The sequence below is a fragment of the Rhea americana genome, unplaced genomic scaffold (assembly GCF_003343005.1).
Source record: "Rhea americana isolate MKP2758 unplaced genomic scaffold, rheAme1 scaffold_4, whole genome shotgun sequence".
NCBI classification, from domain to species: Eukaryota; Metazoa; Chordata; class Aves; order Rheiformes; family Rheidae; genus Rhea; species Rhea americana.
Window position 1 is genome coordinate 11,108,977 of NW_028186534.1, and position 21,159 is coordinate 11,130,135.

Consider the following 21,159-nt stretch of genomic DNA (forward strand, 5'->3'; position numbering starts at 1 on the left):
TGTATCAAAACAGTTTTTATTTCACAGCATCTTAAATCTCACAAGTTAATTCATGTGAAAAATACGTAACAGGCTACACTTTTAAATTAATGGACTACGACACAACAGTATTGTTTACAGAAAAATGTACAGCCTCTTATCAAGAGAGTTCTCCGTGCTGAGTCAAAGCAGCATCATATTTACACGGTACACAGAGTTAAACCACCCCTCAATGTAAACCAACATTTCTCTTCAAAGCAAGAGGAGTTCGACTGTGAAAACGTAAAGCTGGCAGCTACCTTATTTTGGGTCCCCTTTTTAGGTTATTAATCAATAATGTAGTAATACTACTTTGCCACATGGTGGCAGCTTTTAGGTAAAGAGATACATATGACCACACAGGCTTAAATGAACAGGGCTGTGAGCTACACTCAAGAAATGGAAGAACATACACACACCTAAGTTACTGCATCTCTGCAGAATGATTTTTCTGCACAGATGACAAAAGAGGTACCAATTTAAAGGTTGCAGACTAAGTGTCTGGCTGGCATCAGTCCAAAACTGATGTTCTACAGTGTTACTCGAGAATTGTCTTCTATTTAATCCAGAAATGTAAGCACAGTGAACACTTTGTGTTGTCATTTTTGGCCTGCACTCTGTACAGCTTTTGAGCTCAAGAACTCCGCATGTGCCGACCAAATGTTTAGTTCTCTTTAAAACAGTATTCAGCATTTTGTAATGTAATATTATTTACCCTGTTTTTTTTTTCCTTTTCAGAAGAAAAACTTGCCATTTTTTTGATGTGAAACCATAGCTTCCATTCTGCAACTGTTAACTCCAGCCCAAATACCCACTGTAACCAGGCAAACWTCCACTGAATAGAGACCTCTAAGAGTTCAAAAAGAAATCGTTTTTTTTTTTTCCTAGTCTGTGAGAAAGTTAACTGTTAGAGAAAAATCTTTATATACTAAACAGGAATAAAAGTTCCTGGAGAATTACGTTCTCTGACTACACTCATACTAACTGAAATATTCTACTATTTCTGGAGATACTATGCGAGAAATTTCTATGCTCAATTTTTCCCTCTCTCCCCTCCACAATTAGTTTAGTAAGTTGTGGACCACTATAGTTGAGTTCACCAGTGTTTGCTAATTTCAAGACTTACCTGTATGCTAGATGTTTAATACTGAGTATCTCTTGCATGCARTGACAGTTACATTCAGTAGAAAGCTTAACTAGTAACCATCTCGTAAACCTTTTGGAAGATAACTAGCAAGCTTACTGTCTACCTGGCTAGCTATCATCTGRTTTTAGAAGACTGGAAAGTCCTTTTGTGTTAAAGAGAAGTTACAAGTATATTAAACTTTACACGAATACCTTAAGTTACATACACAGAGCTGAACAGAGTTACAAAAGGTTTGACACTCTCTGTAGTTATATGAAAAATACGTTTTGAGCCCTTCTTACAGAGGAAGAGGCTCCAATAAAGTTTGCTGCAATTCTAATGAAGCTAAATTAGCTTCAGGCAAAACACAGCTGAAGATCAGTTTCAGCTTAGTTTTTATCTACAACATACACTGAATACAAGGGACAGGATTTTACATTACTTTACATATTTGAGAGCAGGTATCCTTACCTCAGTACGAGGTCTAGTATTTCATTCAGGAGTCAAACTTAAATTACAGWTTTCTTACCATAATAGCCAAGCATCAGTTTTGTTCCTTGCAAATGGACAGTTACTTGTATCATAATATTGCTTAGGAAAATAAATCCAAGAGCCAATATCACAAGACGTTCCACTTAYATCTGAATGAATCCCCAGTCTGGATATTTTAAAAATACATGAAGGAATAGTCAATGGTCAAAGTTATTTAACYTCTGTATAAGCATTAGAGCACCGCTGGACATCAGCTGTTAAGTGGTTGCTCAGATGTGCAACAAATGCCAGTTTCATGAAGACCATCACAGTAATACAATGCTGGGAAGAATGGAGCAAAAATAAAGTTAAAAAAAAAAAAACAGAATTTAACAGAACATGCTTTGTTTCATAGGCTTCGTTTGGCAGCRGTAACTCTACTGATTTAAATATTTGTGTTTACAGCACACAAGGTCATATATGAATAATATTAAAAAGGTGCTTACTATAGACTACAGAACATTGAAGCAAATCAAAATCRTAAGTGATATATTTGACAGCAAGTTGCTCTTAGTCAAGTGCTCATCTTTCATTGAAGAGTGAGTTAGAATGGCAATGACTTTACCATACCTACCTAGTTCAACACGTGATATTTCATGGTAGATTTTCAAACTTTTTTAAAAAATAAAATGATAAAATGTATATTCTTAAGGTATTAATAGTTAACTAATTTGAAATAGAGTAAATTCAGTCTTGCTACTTATAGATCTATAATATAGTATAGATGCCCTATGTATCATTAGTGCAGATATACTGGAATTGTCTTCTCTATATGCAAGGCCAATGCAGGTAAAGAATAAATGGCTATACAAATTCAGGAATCCCCACTAAACAACAYAACTAACTTAAAAATTACTGGTTCCAGACCAGCCAGTTTTAGGCACATCTTTAAAAAAATAAAGTATGTATTTCATTAATGTCAAAGCGTGATAAGATCCTTAGAAAGATCYGAACTTTATGAAGGACTGGAATGGAAGTGAGGCTTCCTTTAGTTTCAAGGAAACAAATAAAGGCCTTAAAGAAACAAACAAAAAACCCCAAACAAAACAAAACAAAAAACMCACAACATCATATAATTCTCCATAGGGAAGAACAGTTTTAGTAAAACTGAAAAGATAAATAAGGAATAAGCAGCAGCCATGCCAGCCAACTGATGAATATTTGTGCTTTAAATGTCCGAAATAAAATAAAGTTCAACAACTCTTTCTGTACCATCTCTTAGAGTCAGCATACATATCCATAATGCACACTTCGACAGTTTAAAAAATGCTGCAGACTTCAAAACTAGTTGTAGCCATGACAGGATGCACACTGTGGTATAGAAAGGCCAGGGGAAAGTTCAGCAGCAGTGTTCAGTGATGCTAATCCCAGAGCCACTGGCTATCAACTGGAATGTAGCTTTGGTTAAGATTGTTGTGTGAGCCGTCTATAATGAGGTAAAACTTGGTTTTCAGGAAGATAGAGAGCCAGTTCCAAAGCTACGAGCACGGTGAATTCAAAACCAATGAGATCTCTTCTGTTGAATCTGAATCTCTCTTCTAGTTTCTATGATAGTACAAAAAAGAAGAGAGAGGGAGAAACAGAATCAGTTATCCACAAGATACCAATACACTGTCGGATTAAGTCAGCATAAAATAGGAGTAAGTGCTATGTGGCCAGGACTGCACCTATGGAATCAAAAATGTTGCTTGGAACCAAACAAGTCAACCAGCTTATTAACTCAGCTGTGACACTCACACAGCAGTTACTGTTTCTCACACTAACATATATAAATAAAAAATAAGCTCACTGCAGGATCATGACATGGGGCTGTATCAGCCAGGTACCTTTCAATAATAATAATAAAGCATCAAATAAGGGTTCCAATGAGACTTTGAGAGCACTGATCTTAAATGAAGCATGCTACACTGAAAATCTTGGCTTTAATCTTTGTTTTGTTCTATGAAATAAAGGTAAGACTTTGGCAACAGCTAAAACAAATCTGATAGTACTTACATCTATAAGGTGTTTGACTTCATGTTTCCTGAGGTCACTGCTGATCTTGGCTGCAAGCAGAACACAAGCACCAGCACACAGTTTGCGGTTCTGTTTGTTGAGTTTGCCTTGGAGAACAAGCTTCTCAAAGTAAACATAAGCCATGGACACAGTAACTGGCTCCAAATTGCACTCTTCACTCAGACTCCGCATCTCTCTTTTTAAGCTGGAGATAGAAAAAACTGTCAAATACAACGGTTTTTATGAAATGCACTAGAAACACTGTACATGGGAACTCAGGGAGCATACAGGAAGATTTCTGTTTGGAAAACTGTGATGAGTATCATCTTAGACTGCAGTAGCTCAGGTGGCAGCAAGCTGGATCTGATGCACAATTTGATTCAACCTGGCTGACATCATCTACTGTGGAAGAACACTCCTCTCTGCCCACAGACATTGGTGGCTTAGCTGCTTCACTGACACACAGGCTATTGCTGTACAATTCCCTATGAGCTCCCAAACTTGTTTGCAATTCATATCGTAAGACTGAATCACCTTGGCCCATGCAACACCACTTGAAAGCTGTATGGATCACAGTACTTGGTGTGATCCACAGCATTTACTACTGTGATCCACCCATTTACTACAAACGCCCCAAAAGAACCAGGACTGAGTGGGCAGACAGACTAGCTTACACGCTTCCCGCAATGGCTAGTCCTTCATTTCAGCATAAAGGCAAGCTGGCAGGGGACAGATGCTATCTCTATCACTGCCATTCCCGCTACACCTGCAGAGGTCTCTCTGTGAGCCTACACTTCACAAAACAGCTACAAAGAGATGTGCAGGATAGTCTGGCAGAAAATGTTAACTCCRACTGAGCAAACCCCAGTTGGAATTGAGTCTTGCCAGGGATGTTAAGTACAAGAGGAAGGGCTTCTTCAAATACATCAGCAGCAAGAGGAAGACTAGGGAGAATGTGGGCCTGCTACTGAATGGGGTGGGSGCCCTGGTGACAAGGGATACAAGAGGCAGAATTACTGAATGCCTTCTTTGCTTCAGTCTTCACCGCTAAGGGCAGCCCTCCCAAATCCTGTAGCCTGGACATGAGGGAGAAAGCCTGGAGAAGGGAAGACTTTCCTTTGGTTGAGGAGGATAGRATCAGAGACCTTCTGGGCRGCTAGACATCCACATATCCATGGGATGCAGCCACGGGTACTGAGGGAGCTGGTGAATGTTGCTGCCAGGCCACTCTCCATCATCTTTGAAAGATCCTGGAGAACTGGAGAGGTGCCTGAAGACTGGAAGAAAGCCAATGTCACTCCAGTCYTCAAGAAGGAGGACCCAGGCAACTATAGGCCAGTCAGCCTCACCTCCATCCCTGGAAAGGTGATGGAACAGCTCATTCTGGATGTCATCTCCAGGCATATGGAGKAAAAGAAGGTGATCAGGAGTAGCCAGCGTGGATTCACCAAGGGGAAATCCTGCTTAACCAATTTGATAGCCTTCTATGATGGTATGACTGGCTGGGTAGATGAGGGGAGAGCAGTGGACATTGCGTACCTTGACTTCAGCAAGGCTTTTGACACTGTCTCCCATAACATCCTCCTAGATAAGCTCAGGAAGTGTGTGTTAGACGAGTGGACAGTGAGGTGGATTGAGAACTGGCTGAAAGGCAGAGCTCACAGGGTCRTCATCAGAGTCTAGTTGGAGGCCTGTGGCTAGTGGAGTCCCCCAGGGCTCAGTATTGGGTCCCATCCTGTTCAACTTATTCATCGGTGACCTGGATGAGTGCCYCCTCAGCAAGTTTGCTGATGATACCAGGCTGGGAGAAGTGGCTGATACACCTCAGGGCTGTGCTGCCATACAGAGAGACCTGGACAGGCTGGAGAGCTGCGTGGAGAGGAACCTCCTGAGGTTCAACAAGGGCAAGTGCAGAGTCCTGCACCTAGGGAGAAATAACCCTAGGCACCAGTACAAGCTGGGGGCTGACCTGCTGGAGAGCAGCTCTGCAGAGAAGGACCTGGGAGTGCTGCTGGATGACAAGCTGACCAGGAGCCAGCAATGTGCCCTTGTGGCCAGGAAGGCCAATGGTATCCTTGGGTGCATCAGGAAGCGTGTTGCCAGCGGGTTGAGGGAGGTGATCCTGCCCCTCTACTCAGCCCTGGTGAGGCCTCATCTTGAGTACTGCATCCAGTTCTGGGCTCCCCAGTACAAGAGAGGCACGGAGCTACTGGAGAGAGCCCAGTGTAGGGCTACAAAGATGATCGGAGGGCTGGAGCATCCACCCTATGAGGAACGGCTGTGAGAGCCAGGCCTCTTTAGCCTGGGGAAGAGAAGACTGAGCAGCGATCTTATCAATGTGTACAAGTACCTGAAGGGAGGGTGTCAAGGGGACAGGGACAAACTCTTTTCAGTTGTCCTGTGCGACAGGACAAGAGGCAATGGGCAGAAATTGAAGCACAGGAAGTTCCGCCTGAACGCGAGGGGGAATTTCTTCCCTGTGAGAGTGACGGAGCACTGGAACAGGTTGCCCAGAGAGGTTGTGGAGTCTCCTTCTCTGGAGATATTCAAGGCCTGCCTGGATGCAACCCTGTCTAAGATGCTCTAGGTGACCCTGCTGAGCAGGGAGGTTGGACTAGATGATCTCCAGAGGTCCCTTCCAACCTTACTGATTCTATGAAACCTTCCCCTCAGAGGTGAGTTACACACAGCTCTAATGACTCAGTAGAATCATGCTTTTAGCTGGCTATATCAAGAGGCCCTAACTGCATTAAGGCTAGTGTACTACCATCAAGATTACAGCTCTCTTTAGATGCAACAGTGCATCTCTAATGAATAGCGAGAAGCATTTCTAGAAGACAAGTCCTACCTATGTGAAACGCCTTTCTTTACTTCGACTCCTCAGAGCTAAAATTATTCTTTATACTAGAATTCTGTCAGAGTCCATGGTCATCAGCTAGTCTTGTAATTGAAAAGGAAAAACAGTTGTATGGTTCAGAAACAATCCTGTTAAGAGTGGTACTGCACTGTAGCCAAACAATCAGGTTACAAGTATTTGTTTCAAGACCTAATGCTGATCCACTGTTAATTAGTTTTTAGTATTAGCTGATGAAACAAGTTGTTGAAATGAAACCCTTTTAGGCTGAACTATGAAGAGACCGTTACCCTTTCACAGAATCCAAATAATTCCAGTACCAGGTTGTCATCCTATAGTTTGCTCAACTAGCAACAGAGATTAGTGTGTAATCATATATACTATTAATAGATTTAGTAGTTGCTTAATGCAAGTGGAAGATAAAAGCAGGTTTGTACAGTGTTTGATTTCCTCATTACTCACTTCTTGTTTCTTACCTCCTAATTTTGCTCAGTGTCAACTTGATGTGAGGAAACTTCTCTCTGAAGGTTTCATTCATATCCTTTTTAAGGTCTGAGGGTTTCACATATTCTATGACTGTTGTCTGAAATGCAGGAGGCAAAATTTGTCATTGCTCCTGTTACCAGTACTGACAGCCAAGCAAGCCTTTCAAGGACACTTTAAGGCAAAGGCAAAATCAAGTTCTTTATTCAAGATTTCAAAATTCTGTAAAGTCCTGCTAACTAATAGTCAAGGCTGAGTCTCTGCCACAATCTTAGAAGTCTTAATAAGCTAGTAAGCAAATGGTTATAAATAAAAGACGGGAACATGGACATAAGGGACAGATTTCTTCTTGACAAGGCTCAGTGTGCAAAACCAACTGCCAATATTTTTCCTAATTAGTTCTCAAAAAAGCCACAACTTGCTTTTCTTCTCTCCCTCGGGGTAGCTCTTTATAAGAAGGTCTTCAGGCACTGTTCAGGTATGCCAGTCACTTACCATGTATGAGGCAAAGATGAGAACACGCTTGTGTTTCCCACAGGGCCACTGAGGATCATCCAGAAGATCTGGATCATACTCTGCTGCTTCCCCTGTTTCATTTCCTGAAGGAACGAAGAAAGCACAACACTGGATCACAAGAGACACAGCTTCAAATATTGCTTCCTCTTTTTAAGAGTTTTCAAACAGCAAATGTTAAGAGTTTGCCTGCACTCTGGGGTCTGCAGACACTGCAGCAACTGCCACCTGTCCTCATTCAATAAATGCGACAGTCAGGTATTCGGATTATTAACAAAAACAAATAAACAAATAAAGCTCTCTCTAACAGATGCCTGAAATACCATTTTAGACTTAGTGCAATCTAATAGTTCATATTTGGCAAATATGCATAGAAAACAGCAGCACAACACTGAATTCATTTGCATATACTCAAATCTTTCAAACATATTTGTTAGATGTACATTTTTACAAAAGATAGCAGATTGCTGTCATAAACTCTTTGGTTAATGCGCTGTTAAGGTGCTGGAAGGCAAGGAGGACCACCTGTCAGTCAGATGCTTCTTGTTGAAAAATATAAAACCTCAGGTTTACAGGGAAAAGGTTGTACTTGAATTGTGTAAATATAACTAGGCCAGATATACAGAGGAATGTAACAAATGCTTGCAAGTCTCCTAAGACTCATCCTTTTCACTTTATTAACAAGCTTTCTTTGCTAGGATGCACTAGAAACAGTCCCTCTCCAACTGCAACAAATCCTTCCTAAAAATGCATTTCACCAATTGCACTGTTTCTGTCAAACATATTAATTTCATGCTCTGTATGCAAGTGGTAACAAAGCTGRCAATTGACCTTACCTATCTCAGTTCCTGCTGGTATTGTTTTTGCTGTCACAGGTTTATACCTTGATCCAGGAAGATTCCGTGAAGCACTAGCCCGACATGGAGGAATAACACTATGGCTGTCAGTTTTGCGGACAACTAGGGCATTGGTTGGATACAAGAATTTTGCATAGGACACAACCTTAAATAAAAGAAAACTAGTAGTTATAAAAGGAATTTTATTGAAATGCTTATTACCAGACATCTAGGACTTTCCTAAACAGAAGCAAATCTGGAGTTTTTTTGAAGTTGGAGACTCCTTTGTTTATCGCAARCCTTGAACTGTGAGCATGAAGAAAGGGGGAAGAATTTGGATACAATAAAGCCTTTCTTGCATCATTTCAGTATGGGAGAACTGTAGAGGATTCAGGAGATGGGAGAAGGAAAAGGGGAGAACCACATCAGCAACATTCTGGCAATAAATAAATACATTTTTTTTTCCAAATTTCTATCAAATCATCATTTACAAGTTGCCCGAGATCCAAGAATCAAATAAATTCTCCAGAAACAGAGGCAGAAGYGATAGGGGACTCTTGACAGCTTCTTGAAGAGAAGCATCATCACAACTCATTTCCAACATTTAAAACTTTAAGGATCTAAATAAAAAACAGCTCTGAAAGTTAAAGCTTTCATTTTATGGATGCCAAGAGGCTAACTTACCTGCCCAACATCCCTGGCTCCCATCAGTAGTTTAGTCATCAGCATGACAGATTAAGAGAGACAAAGCATTTCCTTACCTTGCCATCAGCTCCCAGCTCTACTCCTTCCAGTCCAAGCACCATCTCAGTGGAGACTGAAACTCCCCCAGAAGGATGTCGCTGTTTCTGTCCTTCCATTTTCAGATCACTAAAGGCAGATAAGAGCGCACTAGTGGAAAACGCTGCACAAGCTCAACTTCCTCTATGATAAACATTGTCTACAGCCAACACCACAAGGTCAGTTCCACTATCTGGGAACAGGGCATCTCCTTGATCCCATTTCCAAGCAAGCATTAATTTTTGAATAATCTATTCAAAATGTAGAGATTCTCCATTGACTGAATAATCAGATTTCATCTCATTTTAACTCATATCTGTACCAATATAGYTACTAACAGTAAACTCAGGTTTTTATATACAGTCTTTCTGCACAGAATTATTCCATTTTTTACGCTCTAACGCTCAAACACTTAACATTAAGCATGACTTATATTGCTAGTTTTCCAGGATTAGAAACTTGCCTTTCAATTGCAATTTTCCAACCACTGTGCACACAAGCTCACACTAAGAATTAGGATTGCTAGCAGAACTCTGCTTCAGTGATGACAGCATGCAGCATTGTCACCTAAATTCCAATGCAAAAAAGCAGCTTTCAGTTGAAGAACTGCATGGCCAGCTTACGCACAAGCAGAATGACACAGTGCTCAAAACTACTCTGAAGTAACTCCAGTGACCTTGCTGCTTTCCCATGAARTGAAAGAATATTTCCCCACTGACTATTTTTATAGCAAGCATGTTTGAATACAATGCAATTCCCACCACTAAATATCCGTTTCCTTCTTCCATATGTTACGTACAGGACAGAGATGACAATACAATTGTTTTAAAAGAAGTGGATTAAAGTAAAATGAATATTTTTATAGCATACTTGTATATCACAGACCTTCAGAGAATCATCATGAGTGTCCAAAAGGGACTAAGAAAAGCTACCGGAAAATCCAGCTAGCATGTTATTTCTCATGAGTAATTTTATTTACAGTTCTGMACAAAAATGGAGTTCAAATAAATTAAGTGCAGTATTAATCAGGCTACATTGTTTCAGTTTCTCTTAAAATGCAAACACAATGACACTCATGGCTTAGAAGAGCTGAAAGCTAAAAGAGCATCTTAAGCTTATTTAGATATAGCTTCACTATAAACCCTTGAAAAGTTTTCAGTAAGGAAGGTAGCATCCTTCCTTGATGTTCTGATTTATCAGAACAGTATTTGAGTCCAGGTTATCCTGCAAGCTCTGTCAGCATCAGTATAGTTAGTGATTAAGGTGGCAGAGATACAGTTCTGAAGTGGCAGGATCTGGATACGTAGGCCATCATGTCAACAGAAACACGTTTAAGATACAGCTTTTCCTCATTCTGCTATGCTATTGTGTGAACACAATTACTTGTTGCACTACAGAGAATTACTTTTTGACCACTTCAGGAGTATGTGAATATTCTGATACTGCAGCAAATCGTGTTACATATTCCCAGCTGGTAATAAGAATTCCACAGGGTAGGAGAGACTTGAGCGTGTGAATAACATCTGAAGAGAAGCCTACCCTTTTCCAGTATTCTCTCAAAGTTAGAATGAACACTGACTATGGGGAAATGTCGGATTTTACTGCTCTGACAGCAGTCCATATATTTAAGTCAGCTATATGCTCACTTGCTTCAGAACAAGATAGCTACAACAACAACCGTAYTCATTTAAGAAGCTCTTTTGCAAACAATATTCATCAAATTTCACAAAGCAGTTAAAAATGACTCACCTGATCCTTAAACTTTCCCCGTAAGGTAGGATAGAAAAAGCCACACACAGTGTTCGTTTAGCACAGATTAATACTATCCTGTAGGCAGACAGAAAAATATCAGGGTAAGAATTAAGATTCAGAAGTTACAGGCAGCAACAAAGGAGCTTTTTATGGAACATAAACACCAGATCTGTCTTAATCTGCCCTGTAGATTACATAGGTAACACTGCCAATTTTATGCTTTGAGGAAGTGACACAAAACCAGAAGATTCATTCTGACCCTGTAGATCCTTAGAGCCACGCTCTATATCAAATCCCAGTGTTCAGTAACTGGCCTTACCATGGGGACTTCTCATAGGATGTTCCAGTGCTGATTTAGGAGTGAGAGTCAACTACTGTAGACTCTTGCTATACAAGAATCTCCAAATTATTTTCTGTCTTGCTGGCCTGTTACCCAGTGCCCAGGTCTGCCATCCTTGGAGATCAGGAGACAATGTACCYCCCTCCCCCCGGAACTGCTGACTGCGCTTTCCTCTCACTCATATTTGGTTCTAGCTATTAAAAACAGTTTACCTGCTCTTACAAAATAAGTTACATTTCCCTAGTTGCTGTCCCATTTCCATGGGGATTTTGCAGCAGTGGCTTCATCTTATCAGTTTCAAATGTGTGACCAGCAGTTTACTTAAGCAAGCCCTAAAGAAAGACTATCTGTCATGCATCTGATTCCCTTGCAACACATGCCCTCTTAAATAGYCTGTGCTATTTGTGAATAACACCAGTTTTCTACATTCCAGACAGAAATTCTCATTCTCCAGGTATTCTTTTGCAATGAAACAGTTCTCAAAAGTTCACTCATTTCATCTCCTTCTTTACTATACTGGAGCTGACAGTGTTGAGAGAGATGATCTCACAAGGTTTTTAWTTTATACTTACTTGGACGATGGCAKCACTCAAAAATCTCACAGTCCTATAAATACTAATAGGGACACAGCCCCTTCTTTTTCTGCTACCCAATAATTAAAAGTGAAAGAATTAAGATAAACCAAGCCATTCTCCACACACCTTCCTCAGCTCTGATCTTTCTCTATGCCAGAAATGAGGAAGTGGCTGGGATAGTCATGTCTGCCTTGAACCTCCTTCCTCCTTCTTCAAGGTAGAATAGCAAAATAGACCACCAGACTATTACTGAAGCTATAACAAATATGGACATGTAATGCCTATGACACACAYATATATAAAACTAACAAGACCACATGGATATCACATACTATTACCACCGATATGAAAAGGCTAACCACACTATGCTCCTGAAGTCTATTTTTAAGAGTATCCTATTTCACATGAGTAAAAGGGGCACAGCTGGTCTCCAGAAGTTACCTGCTGTTCTTCGTGTCATACTGCCTCATGTTCTTGATGAAGTGCATCTTCTTCAAACTTTTGTGTCTTGGAGACCCAGAAATGTGCTTGGTTCTGCAATTATTAAAAAAAAATGCCCACACTTAAGTGCTCCAAAAAAAGTCWTGCCAATTTTATGATCAGATGGCAGCAAGAGCATGCAGGACCTCAGATATTGGCGTGGARGAGGGTGGAGGGAAGAGAGGACTGCATGCAACGAGTTGAGATTAATGCTGCTTTTGAAAAAAGTACCTTCGTACACTGGCATATTCCACTATGTCTTCTAAAAAGTCTAGAGAGCAGCGCTGGGAGATAAAACGCCTTCTGTAAAATGTACAACACCACGAAGAGTGAACAATATTAGTTCATGGCCTCTGAACTTAGGAACTGCAACAGATCTATGAGTTCATACTGACAAAACGCAGTATTTTTCTTTTCTTTTCTTTTTTTTTTTTCCTGGAACAGCGCTTAACTAAAGAGTTTCAGATCTCTAAAAGGCCAAGAACTTTCCCCACCCCCCCAATTCCAGGACCTTTATAGCCATTTACTTCCTTTGAATGATGTATTTATACCAATTTAATTACAAGAGCATTCACTATCTTYACCACATAGGAACACTTGCCTACAAGTTATACACCTAAAAAGCTTCCAAATACTTGTTCAAAATCTTACAAGAAATATTAGAAAAAGCCCCCCACACTAAGGCAAGGGCATAAATAATTTTTAAATCAGTCTAATGATATATACAGATATAGCTGTATGATAATGAAACATCTATATTTGTATTTTTCCTTCATGCAGGACACTATTTTCCAGCGCTGGGAGTCAATAGTCTAAAAGTCTATGATATTAACTCAGTAAAATTGACAGATCTCTCAGTAAAACAATAGAGGGGGCTATTAGAGGAAGCAAGGAGTATTCACTGTCCATCTGAAATCCCAGAATGGAAGATGCAAAGAGAAGARCAGAAGGAATTATGTGAGTTACTGTAACAGTAATGGGGCATTACATTTAGGCAGAAAAATGGGCCTTGCTGAAGTAAAATATATTAACATCGCCAAAGTCAGTTCATTCTTTGTTGGTTGATATTTACAAATTAATTGCGAAATCCTACGGCTGCAGTCCGCATAGGAACAACGCATTCAGACTCAACTGCCACCAACAAAATACTGAGCTTATATTCTATATTTTCTGCATTGTTTAAGCATATATTATGCTATATTTTTAGCACARGTCACATGCACTGAAGTCCAAATTTTTCTTAAAAGTTTACATAGTAACTCAACAGATTGACTATGCTGCTGTGGAAGTCGATTTAAGAGAAGCTTACTAGACAAAGTTGCAGGCCTCTCTGGTTTAAAGGCTTAAGAAGAGCCACTTCTGGGGRCAAAAAAAATCTTTAAGCTCCACATATTGCATCCCTAGAAAAACAATAAATACTTTGAGAAATTGCTGCTATTCATTGTAAGTTACAAATCTGTGATGCAAGAGGCAGCAGTCATAGACCCTCGCAGCACTCACTTGCCCAGGCTACGTGGCTGCACACTGCCCTTGGGGATGCTCCGGGGTCTCACAGAGCGGCTTTGGGAGCACTTGTACACGAGGCCAGGTTCTCCGGTGTAGAAGTTAACATCCAACGCTAGACTATAAGCACACTACCTTGTGTGGGTGTAGGGAAATAAGAGCTCAGGATAAATGAGATTTATTACTAATTAACAGTTATGGAAGAGTCTTACTCAGGAAAGGCATTTATAGCTTCAGTTGAATCAAGTTAAATATAAAAAAAAGCTATTTGGGATTAAGTCTGGTGGTGAAGTCCAGCATGTCAAGATTTCGAAATAGCTTAACAATCTGCTAATCCTAGTTACTGTGTGTTCAGCCTCATCAGCTTGAGCTGGATAAGAAATACAAGCACACTATTTTGTTGCTGCAGAAGGACATACACTAGAGTACTGGGCATGAACAAAAACTGGCTGTTTTGTCTTAAGCCTGGTGCTGAGGAATGCACGTACACACTTGCTCGAGCGACARAGCAGGTGCTTGCTCCTCTTTTCCTCCTTCTTGCAAGTTATTTCCTCTTCTGAATTACTCAGCAGTTACTGCCAGAGATGCCTGCCAGAAGCTGTGCCAGTGAGACGTGGCAGTTACACTTTGCACATCATAACTACCATGCAGAGTCACCAATACACAGAACTTTCTAAGCAAATACAAATTTCCATGACAAGCAGATTATTTGCAACAGGGGTATTTGCTCCTTTRTTTAAAGCTATACCAGTTCCTTTCGAGCTTAAGAAGCAGGAAAAACTACCACTTCAGAAAAGGTGATGCTCTGGTATTTTTCCTTATACATTGATTTAAGTATTATTTAAAAATGCTGATCCATTGGGAAACTTCTGCAGTGAGGTTTCTAATGTTATTCCTGGAGTTGTACAGGTCAACATTTATCAAGAGGTTTTCCAAAAAGGCACTTCAATCTCAAAGTACTGCTAAAACTAAATTAATTCCTCATCATACATTCAAAAGAATGTAGATTACTATTTCCCCTGTATCTTCAAGCACATACCGAGAACAAATCCCAAACTAAACAAATGAATGYTTTTCTTCCCAAAGTTGGCTTATAATTTTCTTAGCGTCCTTTTAAAAGAGAATTTGTATCAACTTACACCTCCATATAAAGCTTTATTTTTCCCTTGAAATAAATCTGCTGTTGCTTTCAGTTTCTCAACAGTACTGCTCGGACATTCTTAATGGTGGTGGGGAACAAAAAAACTAAAACCCCGAAACGCCTACAACTCAAACAAGTAGGAGGCTGAAAAATTAGYGTGCCTTTCTGTAAACACAGGAGAGGTAAGCCCTTCCCGTGAACTAACACTTGTATTATTGCTAGCGATTGCCTCCTACAAACCAGCAGCTATCGAAGGAGCCAATAAAGAACATTCGTGGCACGCCTACTAGATTGCCTTCAACGCCCTTCACCAACACTTCAGTCTYCAAATATTTTTTTTGTTCTTTTTTAGCAAGAATGGAATGAGAAAGTTCAACAATTTCAAATCCATGTGGTTTTCAACTCTAATTTGGCGTCTGACCTGCAATGAAAGAAACAATTTCATGAAATACGGAGCCCAATCTCACAGCTACTCGCCTGAACACAGTTATCGATCCTTCCCTAGTCTTCCTCCCTCAGTGGGGAAGTCCTGGCTGGATGCAGACTCAAAGAAACCATGTGTGGGTGAGCAAAGGAAAAACAAAGCTAAAGCCAGCAACAAGAGGGATGCATGCGGTTCTGGAAGAGGGTGCCAGTGTAACCAGCTGGCCCGATTCAGAGAGCCACAGCTGCCATCCTGGTGGAGATGGTCGGGAACGCTATTTGTTCTGAACACCTTCTACAAGAACAACCTGTTGTTCTGTAAGTGCCTATCTAAGTAAAAAGCTGCTGCAAGGAAAGGAAGAGCCTGCCCATTCGCTTCAAACCACAATGACTCATCCCCACGGTGACAACAGGAAGTGTCGTTTTTAGCTATGTTTATAGCCAGTATTTTTTTGTCCTTAAATGAAGTTGTCACCTTGGAGAAATTCAAGGTGTTGGGCAGGACGTGCTCCTCAAATCTCTAGATAAGGTACACACAGAGGTCTCAAATCCAGTTAAGAGCTGGTACCTAAATAGCATATTTGCTCRAGTAAACATTTTACAGCGACACCTTTCTGTCGCCGTGAAAAGCTGTTGGTCTCAATTGCATTAGTCAGCAGAACTTCTTTATTAGGCGGTGCCTTTTTGGAGTATATTGCAAACTAATGCTTTCCAAAGCCTCTGAGCTTATTTTGCAAACAGTTTGCTATAGATTTAGAGCTTTTTTCATACAGTCAATTCACACTTCAACAACAGGGAACACAGGATCACTTTAGCAGCTGCTGGCTTCTGCCCGATGAAAAAAAAAAAAAAAGAAAAATGTTGAGTCACATACCCTGAGCTAAGCAGATTCATCTAGGATAACATTCCTTGCCTGTGGTCTGATTGAATTCCMGTGGTCTGATCCACTGGAATTCAAAGGATTATAATTAGTTTCTAAAGTGCATTTGTTGCCAAATGTCACCTAAATACCGAAACATAATACCAAAAAATCTATACACGTCCTGTAAGTTACCTTACAAACACTTTTACTGACACACTACTTGGCAATTGACAGTTAAAGTACCCAATATTAAAGTTGCAATGAGTTCAGGTTATAACTTCAATTGTATCCTGAAGATAGCTCAGACACATCCACTGGCCAATACCACCTGAAGTTCATGGCTGTAAGCAAGCAACCACTTGAGCACAGCTATTTCCTGATAAGCTGCAGAGGGTCTTTGCTTGTCTGTTTGGATTTTTTTGGTCAASAGATCACTTTTGAGACTTACCCTCTTATTTTAGGAGCCAGTAGAACAGGACATTCCCAGAACCACCACATTAAAAAGAGCACACACATTTATAACATAATAATTCATCACATTTATACAACCAGCACCTCTAGGGGACCCACCAGAAGACAATCCCAGGCAACATGTGCCCAGAGATAAGAGGTTATCAAGCAGAGGAATTCTGGATTAAGCCTCTGCTTCTTATCACCACATGGACACACACAATCCAACAGAGCTGCCTGACATGGGATGAGCTAAACATGAACATAAAGAACCCCTTAAATTCAAAATTCTATTTTCACCTCTCCCTCAGYGGAGCAGTAGCCAACCCATATATTCATCCTTTTGGATAGAATTCCCRGCAAAGAGCCCCAACTGCCAGTACTCCTAGCTTCAGAGCTCTGTCTCCTTCCAGTTCTGACAGCACCCTACCAAGTGCAGACAGAGAAATACATGGCACAGGGCAAACAACCATGGCCAAGCAGCACACAGGCTTCCTGGCCCAGAGGTTTACATAGCTCTAAAGTGTCCCAACCGAACAGGATACAGCTAAGAGCAACCTATGTATAGCACCAGTAATCCTCAAATGTCCCGACTTGCAAACTGAAAGGAAAAAGCTGTTTAAGTCACAGCAGATTAAAGAACAAGCAGTGACCTTTCAAATGCCCTTCCAGGAGTATTTTGCCTCCCTCACAACAGGCTGATCTACAGGTACCCCAAAGGACAAGGGTAAAGCTGGAGGAACTTGCTGTAATTAGCCAGGTCATAKTATTTGCTGAAGACTGGTCATCTCTAAGCAAATGCAAGAGACACTAATCCTTCCTGTACTATCAGACATCACTTAAGGCACAAGCAAGCCTCTTCTCCGGCTCTTCTTGGGCCATACCCCCCGCTGAGTGACAGTGTCAGTCCTCTGCACCTTCTGGCCACCTGTTCTACAACCACAGAACCTGCTGCTGTATGCAGGCTCCACTTCCAAGTCTTTTCTGTGTAACAGTTGAAAGCAGTAGTCCTCATGAATCTCATTTTAACTAATATTTCCCCAGCCTCTCAAAATGTATTTTCATATCAATCTATTTCCTCCAGAGGCTTTCCAGCCTTAATATCCATCCATTATTTCCACTGGAGGTAAAAATGCGTAGTCTCGTCTTAGAATTGTAGTGGTTGATGATCTCACTTAAGCCAGTAAGTGTAGCTACTATTTCACCTTCTTGAAATTTCTTTGTTTAGCCCCTCTGGTTTCTGTATTTCTGTCAAAGCAAGTGAACTGACTTCAAAAGGTTTCTTCCCTTCTTAGGAAGGGATTAAGTTAGAAGTTTCTAAAAATCTTAATAGGATTTCACTCCCATCCAAATTACCCCCCCACACACACCTTTCTCATGCGAGCAGGTTTGCAGTCTGAGCCAACCAGACAGCCAAAGGGTCAATGCAGTCAGCGCTCAGTTATTTTCACCTACAAGTATATCACTCAGCCATATGCATCTGGGCTTTGTCTTCTGTCACAACTTTTCATCATGATTAGTTCCATGGCAGTGTACAACAGCAGAGGAGAAACTCTGTGTTCTTGTTTCACACCATTATTGCAGCTCTGGACRTATTTCACTTCAAACGCAGTAGCTTTCTGTTAACCTTTACAGAATCCCATTAAAAGTAATGAAAATGTTGCCAGTGATGCTTCAGGGCATAGAAGTATGGAAGAGACACGCGATGAGCCTGGAGAACTCATTACCAGCCTCAGCTTCTCTTCAAGCTGGGTAAGCTACTGGGGTCATTGCAGCCCATCAGAGAAAGGACTGCAACACCTGCTTAGGTACCAAGTTGCTCATATCACCCAAGCTTCCTCCTGCACTGTATTTATGAGGAAGTTTAATGACCTCATCATTAGCTACACTGAATGACACCATCAAGAGATCAGGTCCTGTTCATAATTTGCTGGCTGAAAACAGATTTCCATTTCTGAACTTTAAATCAATCATTCAGCTTTTCTCTACCATGAGGGATAAACAATGAGGGATATGATTACTGCTGAGTGCAGGCTTTGGAAAATGGTCACGGGGAAGCTACTGGAGAATACYGGATATTAGCAGAGGTTTATGCACACTAGCAGCTACAYGAAACCTGATACAACAATTCACTAMATAAATTGAATCAACAACTATCCTAGGATTATTGCTAGTTACACATAACTTCTACAGGGAGCTCTATAGACAGAGAAAGGAAAAGTAGAAGACAAACCAGAGGATCACAGAAAGATGACAATAGCTTGCACCCAACCTATATTTTTGCTCCAAAATATCTGGGCTCCTTTCGTATCATAACACCACAAAGCAGTGGAACRTAATTTACTTAGATCACAGGAGTTTGCTTTTGTGGAGAAGACTGCTTTCAGGTTTGCCGCTGGCATAGCATGTTCRCCGCTGGACTCCTGTCCCCAAATCCCTGCAGGAGCAGAGAGCAGGAAATCAGGCCCAGTGAGACAAGTGTTCAAAGATGCTACAAAAATTAGACAGTAACATGACTTGAGATCTCCTCCAGTCAAATGCATAGGCACTACTGATTTATTTCAGATGGAGTCACATCCATCGCTCTTCCGCTGGAGAGAAGGACGCCACGATGCATGCACACGCATGCATGCACACCCCCAGGCACTCGGCTAAAATTAGCAGCAAGGCTTATAGTCTCTGTTGCTCTTTAGCAATACAGACTGCTAATAGGTGGAAAAAATGGATGAGGTCAAGGATTTTTAATTACGGTGCAAAATTGGGGGCCAATACAATTTGGTTTCCCATTTCTTACTTGCAAGAGGTTTATTTTAATATGGATGTCCCTTAATAAGTTTTTTTTTAAAAAAAAACATGCCTCAGTATAAACACAGTTGTCAAGAGACTGAATTATTAATATAGCAAGGGCAAAAAACATGTATTGGTTTGTGGAAGCACCAGGTTAGGAACAACCACAAAAGGAAATCTGCACATGAAATCAGACCCCTATTTGTTTACAGTWGGAAGATATACTTGACAAGTTTGTTTTATCAAGGCTAACTTTAAAGAATTAAGCTGTATAATTATCCTTCCTTGCACGTAAGCCAAGGAAGCATGCAGATACGAAYTGTGCTTCAATCAGACTGGGCAAGAATACTAGCATTGGAGATTTAAAAAGTTTAATTTTTCTTAGCTGCTGTTATTTAGGCAGACTGGGAGACATTTACTGTCTTCAGGCTTTCATTTAAGGAGAATCCCTATTTTTAAGGAGAATCTGTATTTTTATACCAATGTCCCATGCCTTACCACCCTCCATGTTTAAATTAATGAGCTTCCTGCTCCTCAAAAGCAGATCAAGTACAGATCGCCAGAAGCTGCAATTTTTTGGCAATTAAGGCCCAAAAAAGTCAGAAACCATATTCATACTGAATCCCATTCAAAAGTTTCTGTCATAATCAAGTGTTCAGTGCAACAAATCGCTTCAGTGAAGAACCTATGCCATCAAGTGCTGAGGACTGAGTAAGACCTTTTCATGGATAGACATTTTTAAACTTGACATCTGCTGTGGAGCTGCAGTAGAGGAGAAGACACCCTGCATAGGTGACAGTATGGCTACYGCTCAGCTCTAAAGCACCCCTTCCTTCCAAGGTGAGCTGTTTGCTGCTTTATGGCAACGCTGCTGGATGCACAAACATGCAGCACGTGGGCCAGCACACAGAGCTCTTGCAGTGTAATTTGCACTGCAAGCCACTGCCCCACCAGTTCATTCTGACACTTGTTTAAAATGCCGGCGTGCCAGAGAATAAATGCAAGAGTCACACAGGGGGCCTAGTTTCTTTCTCCAAGAATCTTCATTTTCAAGGGGAAATCCAAACCCATTATCTAAATTAACAAGGAAAGTCATTTTTTGTTTCAGAGCAGGTCTCTGTCAGACCCCACAGGATTAGAGAGGAGGCCCAGTTCCTTGACCTCTCTTCTTATTCAAGGTTTGTTTACAAAATCGAAGGGGTGCAAGAGACTTTCCTGCATCAGAGCTGGTCCAAAACAGCCTAGAAAAAAACTGAACATTCCTCAAAAGAAAGTAAAGACGCTTGCAAGAAAAAAAAATGTATCATGCAGCATACACAACAAGTGAGAAGGAACATAAACAAACAGAAATGAAGGATAGATCAAATTAAGTTGGAGGCAAGTGAAACGCTCACTAAGCCTGAAAGTCTCTAAATACTAACGAGAAAAGAAAATACTGTAGATACTCATCACAGCGTCTGCTCCTTTATTGCTGATTCACAGCCAYATATGATTAAGAACCTAATGCTACTAAGAAACAAGCTTTGCATTCATTGCATTTCATATATCACATTGTTTTGGTGCTAAGAGTGTTTAGACAATCCAAGGATTAAATAATGCCTTCCAGTTAAGTATTATGAAAACCATATGTTGCAAGAGAACCATGAAGCCAGATGTGAGATTTGCCTTGCCCAAAGCCCACTTCTAAAACACATCTAAACCCTGCTCCTA

At 40.7% G+C, this 21,159-nt stretch overlaps 1 protein-coding gene across 2 annotated transcripts in view; it reads right to left on the reverse strand.

The window, feature by feature from the left end:
* Positions 1–21,159, reverse strand: part of CABLES2 (Cdk5 and Abl enzyme substrate 2) — a 27,914-nt gene continuing 6,755 nt past the window's right edge. The window contains exons 1-9 of one of the 2 annotated variants that reach the window (XM_085314156.1): positions 12,515–15,000; positions 12,245–12,337; positions 10,886–10,963; positions 9,118–9,226; positions 8,357–8,522; positions 7,503–7,606; positions 7,001–7,107; positions 3,671–3,875; positions 1–3,220 (exon numbers count right to left, since the gene is read on the reverse strand). In XM_085314156.1, the coding sequence (XP_085170282.1) occupies positions 3,080–3,220; positions 3,671–3,875; positions 7,001–7,107; positions 7,503–7,606; positions 8,357–8,522; positions 9,118–9,226; positions 10,886–10,963; positions 12,245–12,291 (957 nt within the window). In that variant the 5' untranslated portion in view covers positions 12,292–12,337; positions 12,515–15,000 and the 3' untranslated portion in view covers positions 1–3,079. Of the gene's footprint in view, positions 3,221–3,670; positions 3,876–7,000; positions 7,108–7,502; positions 7,607–8,356; positions 8,523–9,117; positions 9,227–10,885; positions 10,964–12,244; positions 12,338–12,514; positions 15,001–21,159 lie in introns of those variants that run through there. The other variant, XM_085314157.1, reaches the window with a different exon arrangement.